The sequence below is a fragment of the Desmodus rotundus genome, chromosome 7, assembly GCF_022682495.2.
Source record: "Desmodus rotundus isolate HL8 chromosome 7, HLdesRot8A.1, whole genome shotgun sequence".
NCBI classification, from domain to species: Eukaryota; Metazoa; Chordata; class Mammalia; order Chiroptera; family Phyllostomidae; genus Desmodus; species Desmodus rotundus.
This window is the reverse complement of record NC_071393.1, coordinates 127,680,001-127,697,973: the sequence shown is the minus strand read 5'-3', so window position 1 is coordinate 127,697,973 and position 17,973 is coordinate 127,680,001. Positions and strand designations below refer to the sequence as shown.

Genomic DNA, 17,973 nt, shown 5'->3' with positions numbered 1-17,973 from the left:
AAACAGCGGGCCCACTCCCCACAGGGCAGCCTACGGGACCTGATGCTGCCTGCGTCTTTCTCCATAAAGACAGGAGGAAAGTGTGCCTCCTTCACTCCAGGAAACAGCCTCCCCCTGCAGGCAGTGCGTCCCTGCGGCTTCTCTCAGCCTCCGTGAAGGGCAGCGGCATCCAGACAGATGTGTGGGGCTGGAACCAAAGGTCCCTGTGGGGGACTCCCAGAACAAACGAGAAGCAAAATCTGCTTCTTCCTAAGACAACATGTGGTCTTTCCAGGCCTTTCAGAGCCAGGCAGGTCAATTGAGTTATAATTGGCTCTCTAATTAGAACTCCCACAAGCTGTTAAGTTCTTTACCTGCTGCCTTGCATCTTGCCCCAAGGTGACGAGCCTGTTTCTGCCTTGGGAAAGATTAAGCAAAACTGGCTACAATCTTATCTTTCTCACTGGCAGCAGTCCCCTTCGGCTGCCCCAAGACACCCACACCCGCCCGAGAGTAGGACAAGGGGCATGCGCAATTTACCAGTTTCCGAGAAAACTGACTGTGGGGAAACCAGGCTCAGCAGGCTGTGCCGCTCAGTGATCTTTTGGAGACTGAATGGGGGGAGACAAAGCCCCCAGTGCCATCGTCCCAATGTCAGAGTGTCCTGAGGGTGTTTCAGTGGTACCTTAACGTGTCCCTGGGTCGAATTGCCAGATGACAAAAGAAGATACATCTCTTTTCTCCCTTTCTCTGTCCTCAACCCTGAAAACAGTGTTTTTGTGTGGACCCCCCTCCGCCCTAAGACAGCAGTGTGCTTTGGCCACCAGGCCAGTGTCCTTTGGCACCGGCACCGCCTGCGTGACCTGTGGGCACCACTGTGCTGGGGCCTCCTGCGGCCCAGCCGCAAAGACAGGTGCAGGCAGTGCTGACTAGGTCTGCAAGACCCCTCAGCTCATCCCTCCCCAGATCCGCCTGCGGTGACACCGTGGGCAGCTCGAAATCAGCCATGGTGCAGTATTTACACCATGGAAATTGGCAAACACTACACATCGGGGCTTTTTTATTTTTTTCAGAGAGCTAGTTTGCCAGCACACCAGTGGACTCACAGATCCACATGGTTTAGTGGGGTGGGGGTGGGGGTGCAGGGGACATAGAGAAGAACACAAGTGTCCCTGACTCGGGACTTCTGGGGTGCAGGGTGCTCGTGGCACAGGTGCATCGGAGCTCACCTTGCCGCTCTAGGGAGACACAGAAGAGCTGAATGGAGGAGGCCTTGGGGAGAAAGAACGAGACTCGGATTGCCCAGGCAGGTGGCACAGAGGGGCGTATGTTTGGGACACATTTTGCAACAGAAAAGACCCACGTTTAAATTCTAGCTCTGCCCTCCATTGTCGACTGGCATGACCTTGGACCGTTACCACAGGGCTGTTGTGAGGGTGGAGGGCAGTTCTGAGCCCCCGCCCAGTACATGAGCTCAACCTGGCAGCTGCCAGCTCTGTGCCTTTCACTCTCCCACTGCAGGTGGCTGTGAGAGTCACGTGTGCAGTGTGAGGCTTCCCAGAGGCCACGTGGGGTGGACATCGGGTCTCCCCCATGGCCCTGCCCTTCCCCATTGTTTGGGAGAAGGAAAGGGCTCACTTCTCAGCAAAGCATCCCAATCGGAGAGAGGGTGGTGCCCAAGTGGGTCCCAGGAAGCTGAGACCCGATGTCCTCAGCTCCTGGGGCAGGGAGAGCCCCCACACAGGGCACCGCTGGCTGCCACCCTCTGTGGACCCCAGTGATGGGTTCAGCGTCCCCTTTCCTAAGTCCACACTGTGTGAGAGTCATGTGAGCCTGACCTCAGGAGCAGTGTTCATAGTGGCTTTGATTTACTCTTCCAGTTTCCTCTGTCTCCCTCCAAGTGGCTGCTGCAGCCCCTCAGGGATCCATTTCGGAGCTTCCTACACGGGCACTTGGCCTGGAGCAGGCTTCCTGCTCTGTGTTAGCCATGGCCCATTGAATGGCAGGCAGCAGGTGCCCACCAGCTCAGCCCCGGCATTTCTGCTCAGAGGAGGGGCACATCCCTGCACTCTTCCCATTGGCGCTGATGGGCACAGGTGGGGAAGTGGCTTTGATCTTGACGTTGATTTGCTCCATGTTGCAGTGGTCAAGAATGCAAGTGGCTCAACTGTGCAGGAAAAGAAAGTGCCAGGCTCAGTCTCTGTTCCATTTCCGCAGCGTCCACGTGGTTCCCAGTGGCAGCTGCCCCAGCCCTGGGACAAGGTGGAGGGGGCACGGGGCGGGGCAGCAGGCCTGGGGAGAAAGTTTATGACAAAAGCCCAGGAGTGAAAGTCCCCATTTCTGAGCAAACGGCCCGTTTTCCTTTTCCTCACTAACCCACAGCTTCCCTGCGCTGTGCGCAGTGCGGCGCCATGGGTGTGAGTAACGGGCAGTCTCATGGAACAGGGTCCTGTCCCACGAGCCCCCACCCACCTTCCTGCCTAGATTCCATGCTGTGAGTCCTCTTGTTATTTGTGGGGAAAATTTTCCAAGGCTTACCAATTCCCATTCTCTCTTCATCACAAAGTATCTTACTGTTTCTATCTGTTCCTGTTTAAAATGGAAAAATAGTTGGTGCCAGACCCCAGCAGGGAGGAGAAAGTAACTCGCCAAAATGACCGCATTCCCAGTGGCAGGTAGTGAATCACTGGCCTTTGTGTCCGGTGGGTCGAGAGGATGGCCCCTCCCCAGCTTTGGCAGGCACCAAGCACCCCCAGGCAGGCCTCAGGTGGGCAGCCCCAGTAGGGACCGTCCCCAGCAGGGACCAGGAGCACTCTGTCTCTGTTATCCCGGCGGCTGCTCGTGGAGCCACGTTCTCCAGGAAACCCAGACGGAGCCTGTGCCCCAGGTGGCCTTCGGGGATGGGACCCAGACGCCTTGCTGGCAGTCCACCCCTTCCTTTTCTAGGTTGAGAAAGTGAGGCTGAGAGAGAAGGTTCCAAGGTGGACAGTCGGTGATGGGTCACGGGGCAGGCCTGGGAGGCCATGAGCTCTCCCTGCCAGGCCTGCCCCACCCGAAGGCCGGGTCTTTCCACCGGAAATCCTGGGGCAGGCTCTGCTTTCAGTGGCTGGCGACAGATGGTCAGGCCCAAGTACTGTACCACCCACCCCTATGCCCCGTCTGAGGACAGGTTGACACAGAGGCCTGATGAGAATCTGTCAGGATCATGTGAAGGGATCCAGCCTTGGACCACAGGAGGGGGTCAAGGTCTCTAGGACCCTCCCACTCTTGGCTTCTCCCAGGAAGCCCCACAGCTCAGCTCGGCAGTGGTCACAAGTGAATGGTCTTTCTGACCACGGAGAACCTCCACTGCCCCCACCACCAAGCATGTCCCCGCCAGCCCCGGAGGAGCTAGGTGGCCACCTGGGACTCTGCTCCTGCCTGTGAAAGCCAGGTCCCAGGGTCGCAAGGGGCAGCCGAGCCTGCACAAGGCCCCATTCACTCACAGCTTCCCAGAGGCCCGCACCCCTCCAGCTGGGCTCCACGGGCCTGGGGTGGAGCGCCCGCAGTCTCTGCACACAGTCTCAGGGCAGCCTCCCCGGGGGGTGGGAGGCTGGGAGGCTGGGCCTCGGCTCCCAAGGGGGATTGGCACCAAACTTTCCACTGAGTGGGTAGCTTGGCCGTGGGGAGCACTGACTTCCAGGCCGCCCATGTTGTTGTCTCTGCCGGACTTGTTGTTGGGGAAGGTGGATAAAAATAAATAAATAAGTCACCTAGGGAGAAGTACAAATAATCAACAGGAGTCTCTTCCGTTACCCATGGAAAGTGTTAGCACCCGCAGGAAACGCGGGCCGGGTGTGGCAGGTCCCACGGCACCAGGGCCACACTGCGGCTTTCTCTCTGCTGAGAGCTGGTAGCTAAAATTCCTGTTCGTGCTGGGCCTCTGAGCTAATACTCACTGCAGTAACAAAGCTCGCAATTTAAATGGCAAACTGGGGGAGGGGACGCTGCAGATTCCTCGGGAATGTTACCAAGAACAGTCTCAGGCTTCAGAGAAAGGATGCCCACCCTCCCTGCATCTTTCTGGGACCCTGAGGCTTCCTCCTGTCCCCCCTTTGCCCCTCTCCAGGGCCTCCCACCCAGTCTGAGCTGCACAGGGGCTGCCCTGAGATTCGTTCTCACTCATGTCCCTTGGTGTTGCCTGGGTCGGCTGGTGTTTCCATTGTTTCAGTTAGGCCACGCACCATGCAGCGCTCAGGAGGAGCTCACTCCGGGTGTTTCTGGGTGTGTTCTCCAATCCCTGAATGCCTCGCCCCGGGCTGCAGGCTGCAGGGATCTCATCCGACCCCAGGCACAGGATATCCCATCAGCCCGTGGGCCTGGCTCCCAGGATGCTGCCTGCAGCATCATAGGAAACCCAGGCACTGGGACGTGGGTAAAAGTGATTCAACTGCCAGGGCTGAGGCCGGGGACGGGGCAGGAAATGGGGATGGAAAGAGGGAGCAGCTCCCTACGCCCTCACTCTGCTTTTCAGGGGAAAGCAGGCACCTCCTTGGTCTTCCAGTGGTGAGGTCAGAGAGGCGCTCAGGCCCATCTGTGCTGAGGTGAGGCCATCCTTCCGTTGTTAGCGACAGTCCTCCCGCTCTTCCCTGATAAGCCCGATCTCCACACCATCAATTCTGAGGGAGAGTGAAAGGACTCGGGTTCTAGGCAGGTGGGTTGGAGCTGGGCGGGGAGACTGCCAAGGGTGCCCCGTCTCTGCCTTGGAGTTTGGCCAGTTGCCTAAATGACCTCGTCTTCCAGGGGGAGCACAGTAGGTGGAATGGTGCCAGGGGGTGGGGGATGGGGTGGGGGGTGCTGGCTGCCCGTCCCACCCCGCTGTGTGCAGCTGCGTTCAGACTGCTGAGGGACTGCCGTTTGTGTTCCCCTCCTGGCCCACATCAGAGGGTGCTGGGTAAGCGGGCCTTCTTCACACCAGCCCCTCCTCAGCCAGGTCCTCCTGTGGTCACCCAGGTCTGGAGAGCCCACAGTCTGGCGCCCCTGGGGTGTGGCAGTCACCACATGGAGCTGGACAGAGGAGTCCTGTCCCCAGGACTTCTCCCCCAGGAGCATTTTTGCCCCCTCAGCAGCCCAGCGTGAGCTGTGGGGTCCAGAGCCAGCTCACCAGTGAAGCCCTCTTGGAATCATCTCTGAGGCCCCTAAATACCCAACACCCTTTCCAGAGACCCTGGTGTCCTGACATGGAGCAGAGAGCCCTGAGCTGGTCCCCAGGACCCCTGGGTTCTGAGCCAGGTCCTTGCCCTCCCACATGCGGCTGCCTGAGGAGCCTGCCCCACCCCATTCAAGGAAAAGCCAGGAGCGGCGTCTCTCCCAGGAAGAGGTAGATACACAGAGCCACACGTCTGCCCACAGGGAGCTCTAGAGGCAGAGGTGACGGCTCCGATTTGGGGTGGCAGCTCCTCCTCTGTAGCTACGTGGCCGTGAGCTTGTCACCCCGACTCTGACCTTCAGCCTCCTCATTTGTTTAAAAAGAGAGGTGGGGTGGGAGCATCTTGTTATCTCTTTTGGAATGTCCTCCTTAGCCTGCTTCCAAGGCCTGGCTCGGCTCCAGACCCTGGGCCTCCCCACATGAAACACAGCCCTGCCCAAGTCACTGGGTCGACCTGGGGCAGGAACCACAGCAGACCAACCCATCCAGGCCCGAGAGGGCAGGGAATGTGGCCGCAGTGACAGCCTGTGCCACACTGCACACCCGCACCCGGCTCGGCGCTCAGCGAGCGCCGGAATGTGCACAGGTACTCTGCGAAAGTTTGTGGAAGGAAGGAAAGAACAGACATAGCTGTGGTTGTAGCAGAGTGAAGGGGCCCCGAGCCGGGAGCCTGGGACCCGGGTGCTGGCCTCAGCTCGCCCTGTGATCTTGGCAGAGTGTCTTCCTGCTCAGGCGCCCCGTTTCCAGCCTGTAAAACAAGAAGGCTGGCCCATCTAGGAATGCTCCTGTGTCCTCCTCTGCCGCCCCTGACCGCACTGTGGGCGCTGCTGCAGAGAGGGCACAGGTTGTGGGGCATCGGTCCTGAGAAGCTGCTGGCAGGCTGACTGTGGTCCCCCTGAAACGTTCTCCTGATCCCCAGCGACCGTTTTCCAAAAGCCAGCACAGCCTGTGTGTATTTCGACCCCGATGCTGAAGCAGCTGTTTCAAAGAAATTAGGCCAGAGGAGCCCTGGGGCCCAGGGGCCTGGGTCCGTGCGAGTTGCGTGCGAAGCCAGACGGGCCCCATCCTCGTTGCTGGTGTTTATTGCCTGGCAGCCCGTTGCTCTGCTAATTGCAGAATAAGATCCTCTAGAACATTCCAAACCACCCTGGAAGAAAGCAGCTTTAAAGATTCTGCAAGTCAGATGCATTTTAAAAAAAAAAAAAAGGAAAAGGAAAAGCCATACTCACATTTTCCTGGGCTTGCTGCCCCTTCATCCGGACCCCAGTGAGGTCTCCCGCAAACCCTGTTAAGCAGCAGGACTCGGTGAGGTGGGGGAGGAGGTAGGAGCTCTGCACTTGCAGTTTCTCTGAAGCCCTGGAGTGAGAGGAGAGGTGCACGGGGCTGTTCTGGAAGCTTCTGAGCCTGAAGGGCTGTCAGGTAAAAAAAGGAGGGGCCTTTTCTTCATGACTCCAGAAGACTCAGCGAACGTCAAAGAGTGGGAATTAGATAAAAGGGCAAATTAGGGCTCCACATTTTTTAAAAGATTTATATTTATTTATTTTTAGAAAGAGGGAAGGGAGGGAAAAAGAGAGGGAGAGAGCCATTGATGTGCGAGAGAAGAGAAACAACTATCAGTTGCCTCTCGCCCGCCCCCAACTGGGGACCTGACCCTCAATCCAGGCGTGTCCCCGGACCGGGAATCGAACTAGCGGTCCACAGAGTGATGTCCACCCCACTGAGCCACACCAGTCAGGGTGGGCTCCACGCTTTTAATCAACTGTTCACTCTGCCCAGGGAGCTCCCCGTCACTGGAGGGTACAAGCAAGAGCAGGAGGCTGCTGTCGGGGATGGCAGCAGAGGCTTGTGTGTCACAGAGCAGAGTCCCAAGCCCCCCTCCTAAGCCCCAAGATTTCTGCTTCCGGAGCTAGTGGGCTGCTGGCTGAGAAAAATAAGAGGTTTTTGAAACACTGAGCTTTATTTCCTTCTGAGTTGAGTTCAATGCTGGAAAGGTCTGGTCCCCAGAAGGCACATTTCTTCAAATAAAGCAGCTGACCTGGAAAGGGGGCCCCGTGAGAGCACAGCCTCCTGCAGCCATCAGACGCCCTGAGTGAGCAGAGGTGCAGGCCACCCCTGGGCGGGAGGAGGGAAGGGAGGGGCCAGGGGTCTTTCCCCCCCTCCCTCTGGAATCCTCAGCACCAGTTCACAGCTTGCCTCCAAGAAGACCGAGTTCTTCAGTGCCCAGGCTCCTGCCCCTCCCTGCCCCAGGCTTGCCTACTGCCCGACCCTCTGCCCCCGACACTGTTCCTGCTCTGGGTGCTTGGGCCACAGGCCCTGGGGTACCACACCCCCACGTTTGCCTGAAGACCCTGGGGTGTTTGGTTTAGTAACCCAGCAGAGGAGTGAGGGAGGAGCCGCCCTGTGCTTAGTTCTGACAGGTGAGTGGGGAGAGTGGGAGGCGTGGAGGACAGAGGCCGCAGGGAGGCCGGGAGGTTTCCCTATAGTGTCTCCAGCCCCATCATGGCGGCTGCCGTTGGGGCTGGCTCTGCTTGCCCCTCGGGAGCCCTTCTCCTTCTGGGCTGGCCTTGGTCAGAAGGAGCTGCTCCCCGATGTAGCATTCCTAGTGCCTGGCCTGTCTCCAGGAGCTGCTTAGCGGTATTTTCCCTCCTCTCCTGTACCCCCTCACACTCTTTGGTCCAGATCCCCAGAACAGGATGCCAGCAGCCCTTTGTTGCTCTGAAGGTCAATGTTCTGTCCCCCTCTCCCCACGCCCCAGGGCCAGGGGCATGGTGGATGGGACTTGGCAACTAGCAGGTGATGGCTGTGGCAGCCACATGTTGCTGGAGAGAGAGCCACAGCATGCCTACCAGGACACCCTACTGTGCAGTGGCTTAGAGGGGGCAAGGCAGTCAGGAATGGCTAGCTGGGCCTTTGGGGAAACTGTCAAATTGAGTAAAACAGCCAAAATGAGAAGAGCAGCCCCACACCAATCCCTACCCAAAACTTCTGGCCTGCTGAGGGGAAAATGGAGTCGCACCGACTCCCAGGGGCCTTTCTCCAGGACGACCTTGACTCACTCTTGACTGACCTAATGGAAGAGGCTGAACTGCAGATGTGCGGGGCTGCGGACACCCTCCGCCTCAGCCAGGACACCTTGGCCCTGGCTCCCTCGGAGCTCCAGGCCTGGTGAGTCAGGCCCTCCATGGCGGGTGTGGTTGGCAGGGGCACCCACACTCGGCCCCTGGCAAGCCTGTGCAATTTCTAAGTACTCAAAACAAACAGAGTGAGACACAAAGCAGCGTCCAGTGTGGACCAGGCCTCCCTGAGCTGCGGGCGTCCAGGTGGAGAAGCTGGGCACTGCCCCCTGCCATCTGCGTGGGTCTCCAGCTCCTTTCAAGGCATCGCTGCAAAGCAGGGCAGGGCTCAGGGCTGCCCCTCAGCTGCGCCCACAAACCACTCCTGCTCAGACTGCCAGTACCCCTGGTGCTTGCCCGGGATAACGGCGGGCAGGGGAGGCGGGGCTGCCCTGAGCTTCGCGGTCCCGTAGCTGCTCCAAGGAAATCCTTTCAAAGCCAAGTCTCCTGTGGTCTTCTCTGAGTGGTGCTGGTTTGCAGTCTATTAATGTTCTGATTGAAAAGAAAGCTGTTTCTGAGAACACTACCTCTGCCAGCCTGCTTCTCTCTGATCATTGCATCCTCGGGAAGGAAACGCAAATGCCTGGACGGAAACGGCTGCACTGTGCTGGTGGTTCTCATTGGGTGCTTATGTTTCAGCCAATGCAGACTGCCAGGCCAGCCAACCAATCTCCAGCCTCTGGAAGGGGGCAGGAGTTCTGTGGGGTCCCTGTTCCCTCTTGGGTTCTGGAAGCCACTCTAGGGGGCCTGGTGGTCTTCCAGAAAGCTCTCCCTCAACCATGCCCATAGGCCCTGGCAGGATAAGCAGAGAGCCGCTGGGGTTGAACACTGTGCTCGGGGCCTGAAAGTCGGGGCCCTTGCCTCATGCCAGCGCCTCTCCTCCCAACACCTTCAGGGGCCAGCCTCATTCTGCCTTCCGCAGGGCTCTGTTCCTCTCTGGCCCTGGGTTTCCTTGTGTGTGAAAGAGTGTCAGACCAGAGAGTCAGTAGGTGGGTTCTGGAGTGTGCTTGGGAGCTGAGTCGGACCGGTGGTGTGTGAGCAAAGAGCCCGAGGGGCAGCCATGGCAACACACTGGGCTCCTGTGGGAACAGAGCCGTTCTCCCGTGGGGCTGCTGCCTGGTGACTGCCCACCCACGTGGCATCAGGTCTGGCGGTGTGGAGAGGAGCACAGCTCTCCCGCCCCGACTCTCCAGGCACTCGAAGCAAAGCCTCATGGGGGAGCAGAGCTGGAGAGGAGCCCCCTGGATGAATGTGGTGCCTACCCGCAGCACAGGTGTGAAAGCACTTTTTAATCAGTAAAGCATGTGATGTGTCGGTTATAATCCCTCACGCACTGAAGATTAATGGGGCCTGGTAGGCCCGTGCATTTATCCTGCAGGTTAATTTGTATCCTGGCAGTTCTGCCTGGGACCCTACTGCCATCCCCACAGTGGTGTGGTGGAGTAGCTTCTACCCCAGGGTGGGACAGAAAGGTCTTTAAGTGCTCCAGTCCCTACCTGGGCCTTGTTGAGGCCCCACAGCCTCTGCAGAGCCAGAAGCCAAGGCAAGAGCAGGGCCCACGCGGAGGGGGGCCCACACGGAGGGGGGCCTGCAGTAGCGGCCAGGCCCAGCGAGGAAAGCACAAGGGAGCAGTTCATCTGCATCTTCCTGTGGAATATTTGATTTCTGGACCCTTGTGCCTGGGAACAAGCAACAGCCACAGAGAGAAGGACCAGAGCTGAGCTGTGTGATTTCTTTCTAGTGGTGACTTGGCTTTGGAAAGGATGCTTTCTTCCACGGATGTTATCTCCCTGTGCCCCAGAGGGACAAGCAGTGGTCTGTGACATGCCCTTGAGCCCAGAAGGGCTGGCTTGGCACTTGGGCAGAGCACCACGGGGACACCTGAAGCCTCCCACAGGGGCTTTTGTCCCGTGGCCCCACTGCTGGCCTGAGCCAGGGCTCGGTGTGTTCCCCAGAGCCAGGGCCGCAGCAGGACGCCCGGGGCACAACGGCCCGCACAGGGCTCCAGCACAGCTGCCCTTGGCGTGTAGCAGCGTGCTTAGTCCTGGGGCATCAATTATCACACGCTCACAGGAAAAGAAACGAATGGGGAAGGTGCTAATTGCCCTTAAACTAGCCAAGTCCATTTTGTCTCATTTGAAATAACGGTCATTTGAATTTAACCTCTTATTTCCAGTTAAATGCAGCACCAAGATGGTAATGTACAAAACACCTGATTATAATAATGACAAGCTAAGCTTGGGAGGCTGTCTTCATGTGTGTCTGAACAGAGGGACTAAGAAGCTACCTCCTCAGGGACTCCCCCTCCTGGCAGGCCAGCCCTGACTGGCTCCTCCTGCTCCATGGCTCTGGAAACACCAGGGTTGGGAGAGGCAGAAGCTCATTCCCATGTTCTCTCCAAGGGAAGAAAGGAAGGCCTTGTGTTAAGAGCGCAGTTGCTCGAGCTCATGTCTCAGCTCTGTCACTTACACCTGCAGGGATGTCTTAGGCCTTAGAGAGGAGCAAGGGGGAGCTCCTGCTTGCCAGTGGCATAGCCCAGTGCCTGGCACCTTGCAATTGCTTGGTCATTAGGGTTTTTACTACGCCCCAAACTTTGAGAGCAGGCCTGCTTCTTGCCCTCTTCTGCGTCCTTGACACGTGGCTGAGATCTGGACAGTCACTCAGTCGGTCTGGGGATTGTGATATGGGGGGAGGGCAGGTGATTGTGGTCATGAAATGCGACACATGTCGAAACCTCTGTCTCCTACCAGCCTGAAGGGCTGGGTACAGAGCCGTGTGCCTCCGGGTAGCGCTGCCAAAGGGGCCTGTGTCACCTGGGCCCTCGGGTGATTGGGGATGATCAGGGCTCTGGGCAGATGGGCTAGGTCAGATAGCCCTCCAGTGGGGGGCCAAGGCTGGGATGCCTACGGTTGGGGAGGCAGGAGGGGGCTGGGGGCTGCATTTTGCATGTCTCCCTGGGCTGTCAGACCAACCAGACTGAAGGCTGCATCCAGCTGCTGGTGAGAATAGTTAGTTCCGTGCCAGCCTCGGGAGCTGCGCCTTTGATCTCTGGAGAGGAGAGGAAGCAGGGCCTGTAGAATAGGCAAGGACGTGAGGGTTCCAGTACCTAACAGCCTATCAAAGCCAGGGAAGGCCTCTCACACAACAGAGGTGCTTGGGTGGCGAGTCAGTCCTGGCGGCCCGCACGTCTTGGTCTCAGTCCACATCTGGCCAACCTGCCAGCAACGCGGGCGACTGACATGGCCCAGACCCCGGCCAGAGCCTGTTCTGGTTACGCTCGCTATGTGATGGATGTCTGAGCTGCTCTTGGCTCACTGGGGCACGGGGAAGAGACCGATTTTTCACTCCCTTGCCTAGCCGGATCTGGCAGCCCTGGCAAGTCTGGGCTGTCTCCTTGAGCAGCTCCAGCTTTCAGAATTATTTCCACTAAACAGATTGCTCAGGACGCTTCAAGGTCATCTAGAAATGGCAGCCTGTTCCCCTGAGCGGCATGTAAGTTCAGGTATGGGCTGGAAATTTCCAGGCCCACAAGAACCCTAGAATCTAGAGAACCACAAAGACTCTTAGCTGCCCAACGCTGAGGGTCATGGGTTAGGTTAGCCCTTTGGCTTGTTCTCCGCAAGCTGTTGGGGGCGGGTAGACTCCTCCCCTTGCCATATACCCTGTGGTAAGCTGCACCCAGGTCCAGTGGCCTGCCCCTTTCTCAACAAAACTCCCAGCAAAAGGACCGGTGTCCTCATCGCCACACCTGCAGGGCAGGTCGTGGCAGCTCAGAGGGCTGATGCCAGGGTCCTGCAGGGCCGAGGCCCTGCTTCTCCTGGGTTTGCACGTCTCCTGGGCCCGCTTGCTGGCTAGCAGGACCCCCCAGCCCTTCAGCACCTGTGGCCATCCCAGGCCACAATATCATAGCCAGCCTGTGGGTACCGAAGGGAGGCAAGGAGCCCTCCTGGTCCTGGTGTGAATCTATGGGACGCTCCCAGAAAGCAGACCTGAGCCAGAGAAAAGCTGTGCTCTGGAGAAGGGGGACACAGTCCGTGGTCGGAGAGATGAAAGGGAAGGCACAGCAGGGCAGGTGCCCATCTGCTGTCGCTCAGAAGTAACTGGGTTAGTGCCTGAGGGGCCCCGGGCTTGTCTCTTAAAGTGGCAGGCAGCAGTGAGCTGGCAGGGAGACCCAGTGGGGAGAACAGGGACTTCGGCCTCAGGCAGACCTGGGCTGGCCTGCAGCTCCACACTCCTTGGGCCTGTGACCTCGGGCAAGACACTTAGCCTTTCTGAACCTTGTCTCCTTAAATCGAAAGTGGCAACCATGTGAAATGAGCCGAGAATAAGGGCCCAGTGTAGTGCCTGACCTAAATTATAGTCTCTACCTGCAGCCAAGTAACCTAAGAGGCCTCTGTGTCTTAACACCTGGCTTGTCCCCCATCACCATGTGCCAAACGCAGTGTGTTTCTCCCTGCTTCACAGAAAAGGTGGTGTGTATTCAGTGCTGTAGATGCACCAAGAAAGCTGGGCCTTCCAGGGATAGGGCGGGGCTGCTTTTGTAATCTTCCCATGCTGCGGTCGCTGCCACCTCCCAGACCCCTCCAACCCTCGCTTCCCCGATGGGGAATTGGGACGTTCTAGAGTGGGCTGTCACGATGATCATCTGCCCTTGGAGAAAGGAGGCAGGAACTCATTAGCCGTCACATCCTGTTGATTGCAGCCTGGGAAGGTGGCCTCCCATTCTTTCCACTTGACCTTCACGCTGGGAAGTGAGGGCTTCTAGCTCTCAGATTTTCTCTAAAGGACCGGAGTGGGAAGAGCACCCCCACCATGTGGGCTCCTCCCACGGGGATTTCAGGAGGGCCCCAGGAGGTAGAAGGTGCGGCTCCAGCCCCGCTGCAGCAGCCAGCTTGGTGCCTGGGGTGAGGCACACAGCCCCAGTGCGCACTCACCTGTGGGATGGGAGAGGGGCACCTAGTGTGTGGGGTGTTCCTCCCCCGCACCAGAGGTGCTCCTCCACTGTGGGCTCCTACCCCAGGTGCCCGTGTGAAGCTGCTTTGGGTCCCCAGATGAGTCACATGAACTAAAAGTAGGCACTTAGAACAGTGCCGGGTGTGCCATGGCCACTGAACCATCTGCTACTGTGGTCACTGTAAATGGCCATCCTGCAGGAAGCCCCCATTCTCGGCACACGGTCACCTCATCCCCTTGGGGGGTCAGAGAGAGGAAGCTGTGAGGAGAAGACCCCATGCAGATGGGGAAGCAGTTCTCTGTGGTGGCCTTGTGTGCAGACAGGTAGGGCTGGGAGGCCCCTGCTGGTGGGCCCGGCACCACTGGCCCTGCCCAGCCTCGGGACCCAGCCGGCCCACACTGCAGAGCCCAAAGGCCATACTGTCTGTGGCGGGCAGAGCGCAGGAGCCAAGGTGAATTCTCAGGGCGAGCACTGACTTCCAGCCACCACTCTTGCTCTAAAGTTTCAGGAAGGGAGCCACCCCCTTGCCTGGCCACAGCCACCCTCTCGGAGCCTTCCACTCTGGAAGATCTAACCCAGGACCTGGTCCTTGCCCCTCCCCAGGTGAGGGAACTGCTGATGTTTTCTTCCAGTTTTCCTCTCGGAGAGAGTAGAGCTGACCTTGCAGTCTACGTGCCCTGGTCCGGGGAAGGCAGCCTCTGTCTGCCCAAGGCCGCCTCTTCCTGCTCCCTCCCGGAGGCTCCCTGAATGACCTGCCCCACCTAGAGCTGGGGTGTGTGGAGGAGCCCCACCACCACCACCACCAACAGTGTTACACACAGCTCCGGGGCCACGGGCCTCCTTGCCCGTGCCCTGCCTTCCTCCCATAGCTCATCTCAGAGGCCAGAGCTCTTCAGAGTGGACCCCACCTGGTCCCTCAGCACCCGTGGGGCCTGCTGCCAGTGGCTGCTGCCAAGGCCGGCCCCCAGCAGGCACGTGTGTGCCCCGGCACAGGCTGGCTCTGCTCTGAGAGCCCACCTGCTGGCCCTTGACCCTTGGTGAAGTACAGCCATGAGGACATTGGGGATGACTCATCCATGCCATCTGAGCCACAGAAAGGAAATACAAGGCTTTATTGGGAGATTCAGGGTGAGATTTACCACATCCCGGGTGAAGAGACCAAACACTGTGCAGATGTCAGGCCTCTCTTGGAGAAGGCTCCTGTCTCCTGTGGGAATTCACCACGTGACGAAGCCAGAGCCTCACGAGAGTGAGTGGAGGGGAGGGCTGCCGGGTTTTGCCGTGTATGATGTGCACCCACGTGTTTGGCCCGAACTTTCAGGAAAAAAACCTTTCATTTTAATTTTTAATTCAATTTTTTATTATGTGTATTTAGATACTTGCTTTTTTATATTTTGAAGGAATTTCAGCATTTATTTTTGAATATATTATGGTACAAGAAATTTTATATAACAAATAATTACAAAACTAGAGTTACACTTTTAACACATATGCATAAACAAAAGAATTAAAAACATTTATATAGATATGGAATTAGTACTACCATGTATAATGTGCATCCTTATTTTTCCCTCCCAAATTTGGGCAAAAAGGTACACATTATACATGGCAAAATACGGTAGCTAGTTCTGTGCCCAGCAAAGTAGAAGAAATGCACTTCGATCTCTGTCAGCCAAGGGAAAGAAGACAGCTACGTAGAGAAAGATCACAATGAACGGAATCGATCGTGTGTCAGTTCTTTGAAAGGTAACTTTCTAGACTTTGAAGATAGATTAGAGAGATAGATAGCCAAAGATCAATGAATCCAATTTAAAAAACTAAAAATGTTTGTTCAAAGAAAAAAATCTCAAACACAAACAGACCAGACGATTATGATAGCAGATGAATACCAGTCTTCTGAAAGGCTTATAAACAAAGCCACAGGAAGCAGTTCACATCCATTGTTATTGAAGAAACGCAGGGCTCAATAAGGAGGGGCTTTCTGCACTTGCAAAATCAGCGAAAATAAGGAACAATGATAGTGAGGGGAGGGGCCAGGGACCCCCACCACTGAAACTCCGTTAATGACCCAAAAAGTGACATAACCCTTAGAGGGTACAATTTGCAAATTATTTGGAGAACCCTCAAAAAAGTCACATGCCCTGATCCAACAATGCCAATTTGAGGAAACTGGCCCTAAAAGAAGAATCTCTAAATGGTTGTCAAGCTGGTCCCACTGCACCCCATCCAGGGCCTCTGTGAGAGCCCGCAGCGGGCTCTCGGCCCCTCCCGTTGTCCTACCCCCCCCCCAGCAGTTTTTGTCTGTTTCTACCCAGAAAATATGAGTGTTCTCAGTAGGGTTCCGTTTAACCAAAGATTTCCAGAGCTATAAAAAGATTTGAAATTGCTCATCTAACAGAGTGAAGATACCGTGTTGTCGCTCGGTAAGTTGGGCCTCATTCTGCAAAGTGAAAGGTTCGATTCCTGGTCAGGGCACATGCCCGGGTTGAGGCCTGACCCCCTGGTTGGCCCGTGTGTAAGAGGCAACCGGTCAGCGTTTCCCTCATGAATCAATGTTTCTCTCCCTCACCCTAAGAACAAATAATTATTTTTTAAAAAATGAAGATGAACTATCTGGAAAGATGTTCATCTCGGGAATTTACAATAGCGAAGAGACCAAACACAACCTAAACGCCGCCCCCGTCAGGGAGAGCCTGAGTCAGGGTTGCACCCAGTGCGTGGACAAGCACAACGCACCAGCCGTGGGCATTTGCAGCTTGGAAACACGGTTATGATAAAACATTTGGGGACCGGCACATACACTGTGCTTAAAACCAAAAAGTGACAGCTGTGCCCGGGCCCAGCCTGGGGTGAGCAGGGGTCAGCGAGATTAGGAGCTTTGTTAGAATGGGGGACTGTGAGCTAAGTTTTCATAATTCTGTTCTCATTGTTATGATAACAATGCCACAAATGGCATTCCTTTAGGTTAAAAAAAAAAAAAAGATGAGGCCCTTCTGTGCGGGCAGGTGTTAGCTGGTGCACAGGGCCAGCCCACAGAGCGTGCCGCTCTGACGGGGTCACTCCCAGGTGCTCAGTTTTCAGGCGAACTGTGTGAAGGTGCCGTATTTATCGTTCAAAAATGGCCGACTGTCAGCAACTTCATTTGGTTCAAGTGACTACTCTGACTCTTGCCCCTGAGTGCAGGAAAAACCTGAACTTACTATGTGCCCAGTCTGAAGGAGCTCCATGCTACCTCCAAGGCACTTGCTGAAACTCAGGAACAGACGGGAGCCCAGAGCTATAGACACTTTCTGACTGTCTGTCTGTCTGTCTGTCTGTCTGACACCTACAGGCCCTGATCCTACATCAGCTGGGCCGCTACAGTCTAGCGGAGAAGATTCTTCGCGATGCAGTGCAGGTGAACTCCACGGCCCATGAGGTCTGGAACGGGCTGGGCGAGGTCCTGCAAGCTCAGGGCAATGACACAGCAGCCACGGAGTGCTTCCTGACGGCCTTGGAGCTGGAGGCCAGCAGCCCCGCTGTGCCCTTCACCATCATCCCCCGAGTGCTCTGAGCAGGCGCCCGCCAGCCAGCCCCCCTGCCTGCGGTGCCCCGAGGGGACGGGTCTGCCACACCGAGGCCCTGGGAGAACGCACAATGGACCACCGTGAACTAACCAAACAAGCCCCCGATCACCGCGCCCCCCACCTGCGTTTCGGTTGTCCCCTCCGGCCTAGCACTCAGTTCTGAATCTACTGACATTGTTCAAAGTGGATTACGTGCCACATTCTGTTAGTTGACATCTGAGTTTTAAGTAACATGATGATTATGGAATTAATCAGCAAATGTAGAAGAATATATTCCAAGTTAAAATTCAGTGGCAGAACAGATTATTTTTATCCGAGCTGTAAAGGAAGCAGCTCTCTCCTCCTCACCACGCCTGCCCCACCCGTGGCCCGGAAACCAGATGTGAATCTCCTTTTTCCCACCTCAGTGCTAGTCCAAGCCAGGACACCAGCCGACAGTTTCTTGGTTTTGTTGTCGATAATTGTACCATGTGATCAATTACCATCCTCACTTAGAACAAAGCCTGAGTCCAAGAATATTTATATTTTACCAATATATGCCTGTTACAAGAGAAGGAAATATGAGTTATTTAAGTTTAACTTTTTTATGTGAATTCAGAGTTTATTTATCAATGGAAATATGTACAAAGAAGCTTCAAATGGAATATTTACCGACATTCCTTATACATGACAGACACTTGGCTAAATGGGAAGATGATGTTAATAATAAAATGATTTTTAAATGGACCGATGGCCAGCGTCGTTAGTAAAAGCCCCCAGACCTGACAGAGCTCAGTTCCCAGGGCAGGGAGCTGTCTGATTCTAGCATGGGAAGTCGCCTTTCCCAACTCCCCCCAGTTATCTGGGACTGGAGCATGTGACTCAGGCCTGGCCAGTTGACATCCGGCATTCACCAGCCTTCCCTCCAACCCCCCGGCCTTGGCCCCAGCCCGGTGGCCCTTCCCCAGCTCCCCACAGCATAGCCAGTACTGGCCAGGATGGATAGTGAGGCTCAGCTGAAGGCCACCCCACACCCATTGTCTCCGTCTTCCATACCTCCCGCCTCCCCCAGCACCCCCAGGGCATCTTCTCACTACTCAGCTCTCTCTTTCCTTGTGTCCCCAGGACTCCCCCTGGCTCTTCTCTCATGGCTGGCAAGGTGGCCGTTGTCCAGTTCAGAGGTGCCAACCACGT

General features: G+C 56.4%; 1 protein-coding gene across 3 annotated transcripts in view; it reads left to right on the top strand.

The window, feature by feature from the left end:
• Positions 1–17,526, top strand: part of TTC7B (tetratricopeptide repeat domain 7B) — a 215,390-nt gene extending 197,864 nt beyond the window's left edge. For all 3 annotated transcript variants that reach the window (XM_053928133.2, XM_053928134.2, XM_053928135.2), the window contains one exon: positions 16,566–17,526. In XM_053928133.2, the coding sequence (XP_053784108.1) occupies positions 16,566–16,787 (222 nt within the window). In that variant the 3' untranslated portion in view covers positions 16,788–17,526. The remainder of the gene's footprint in view (positions 1–16,565) is intronic.
• The last annotated feature ends 447 nt before the right edge of the window (positions 17,527–17,973 follow it).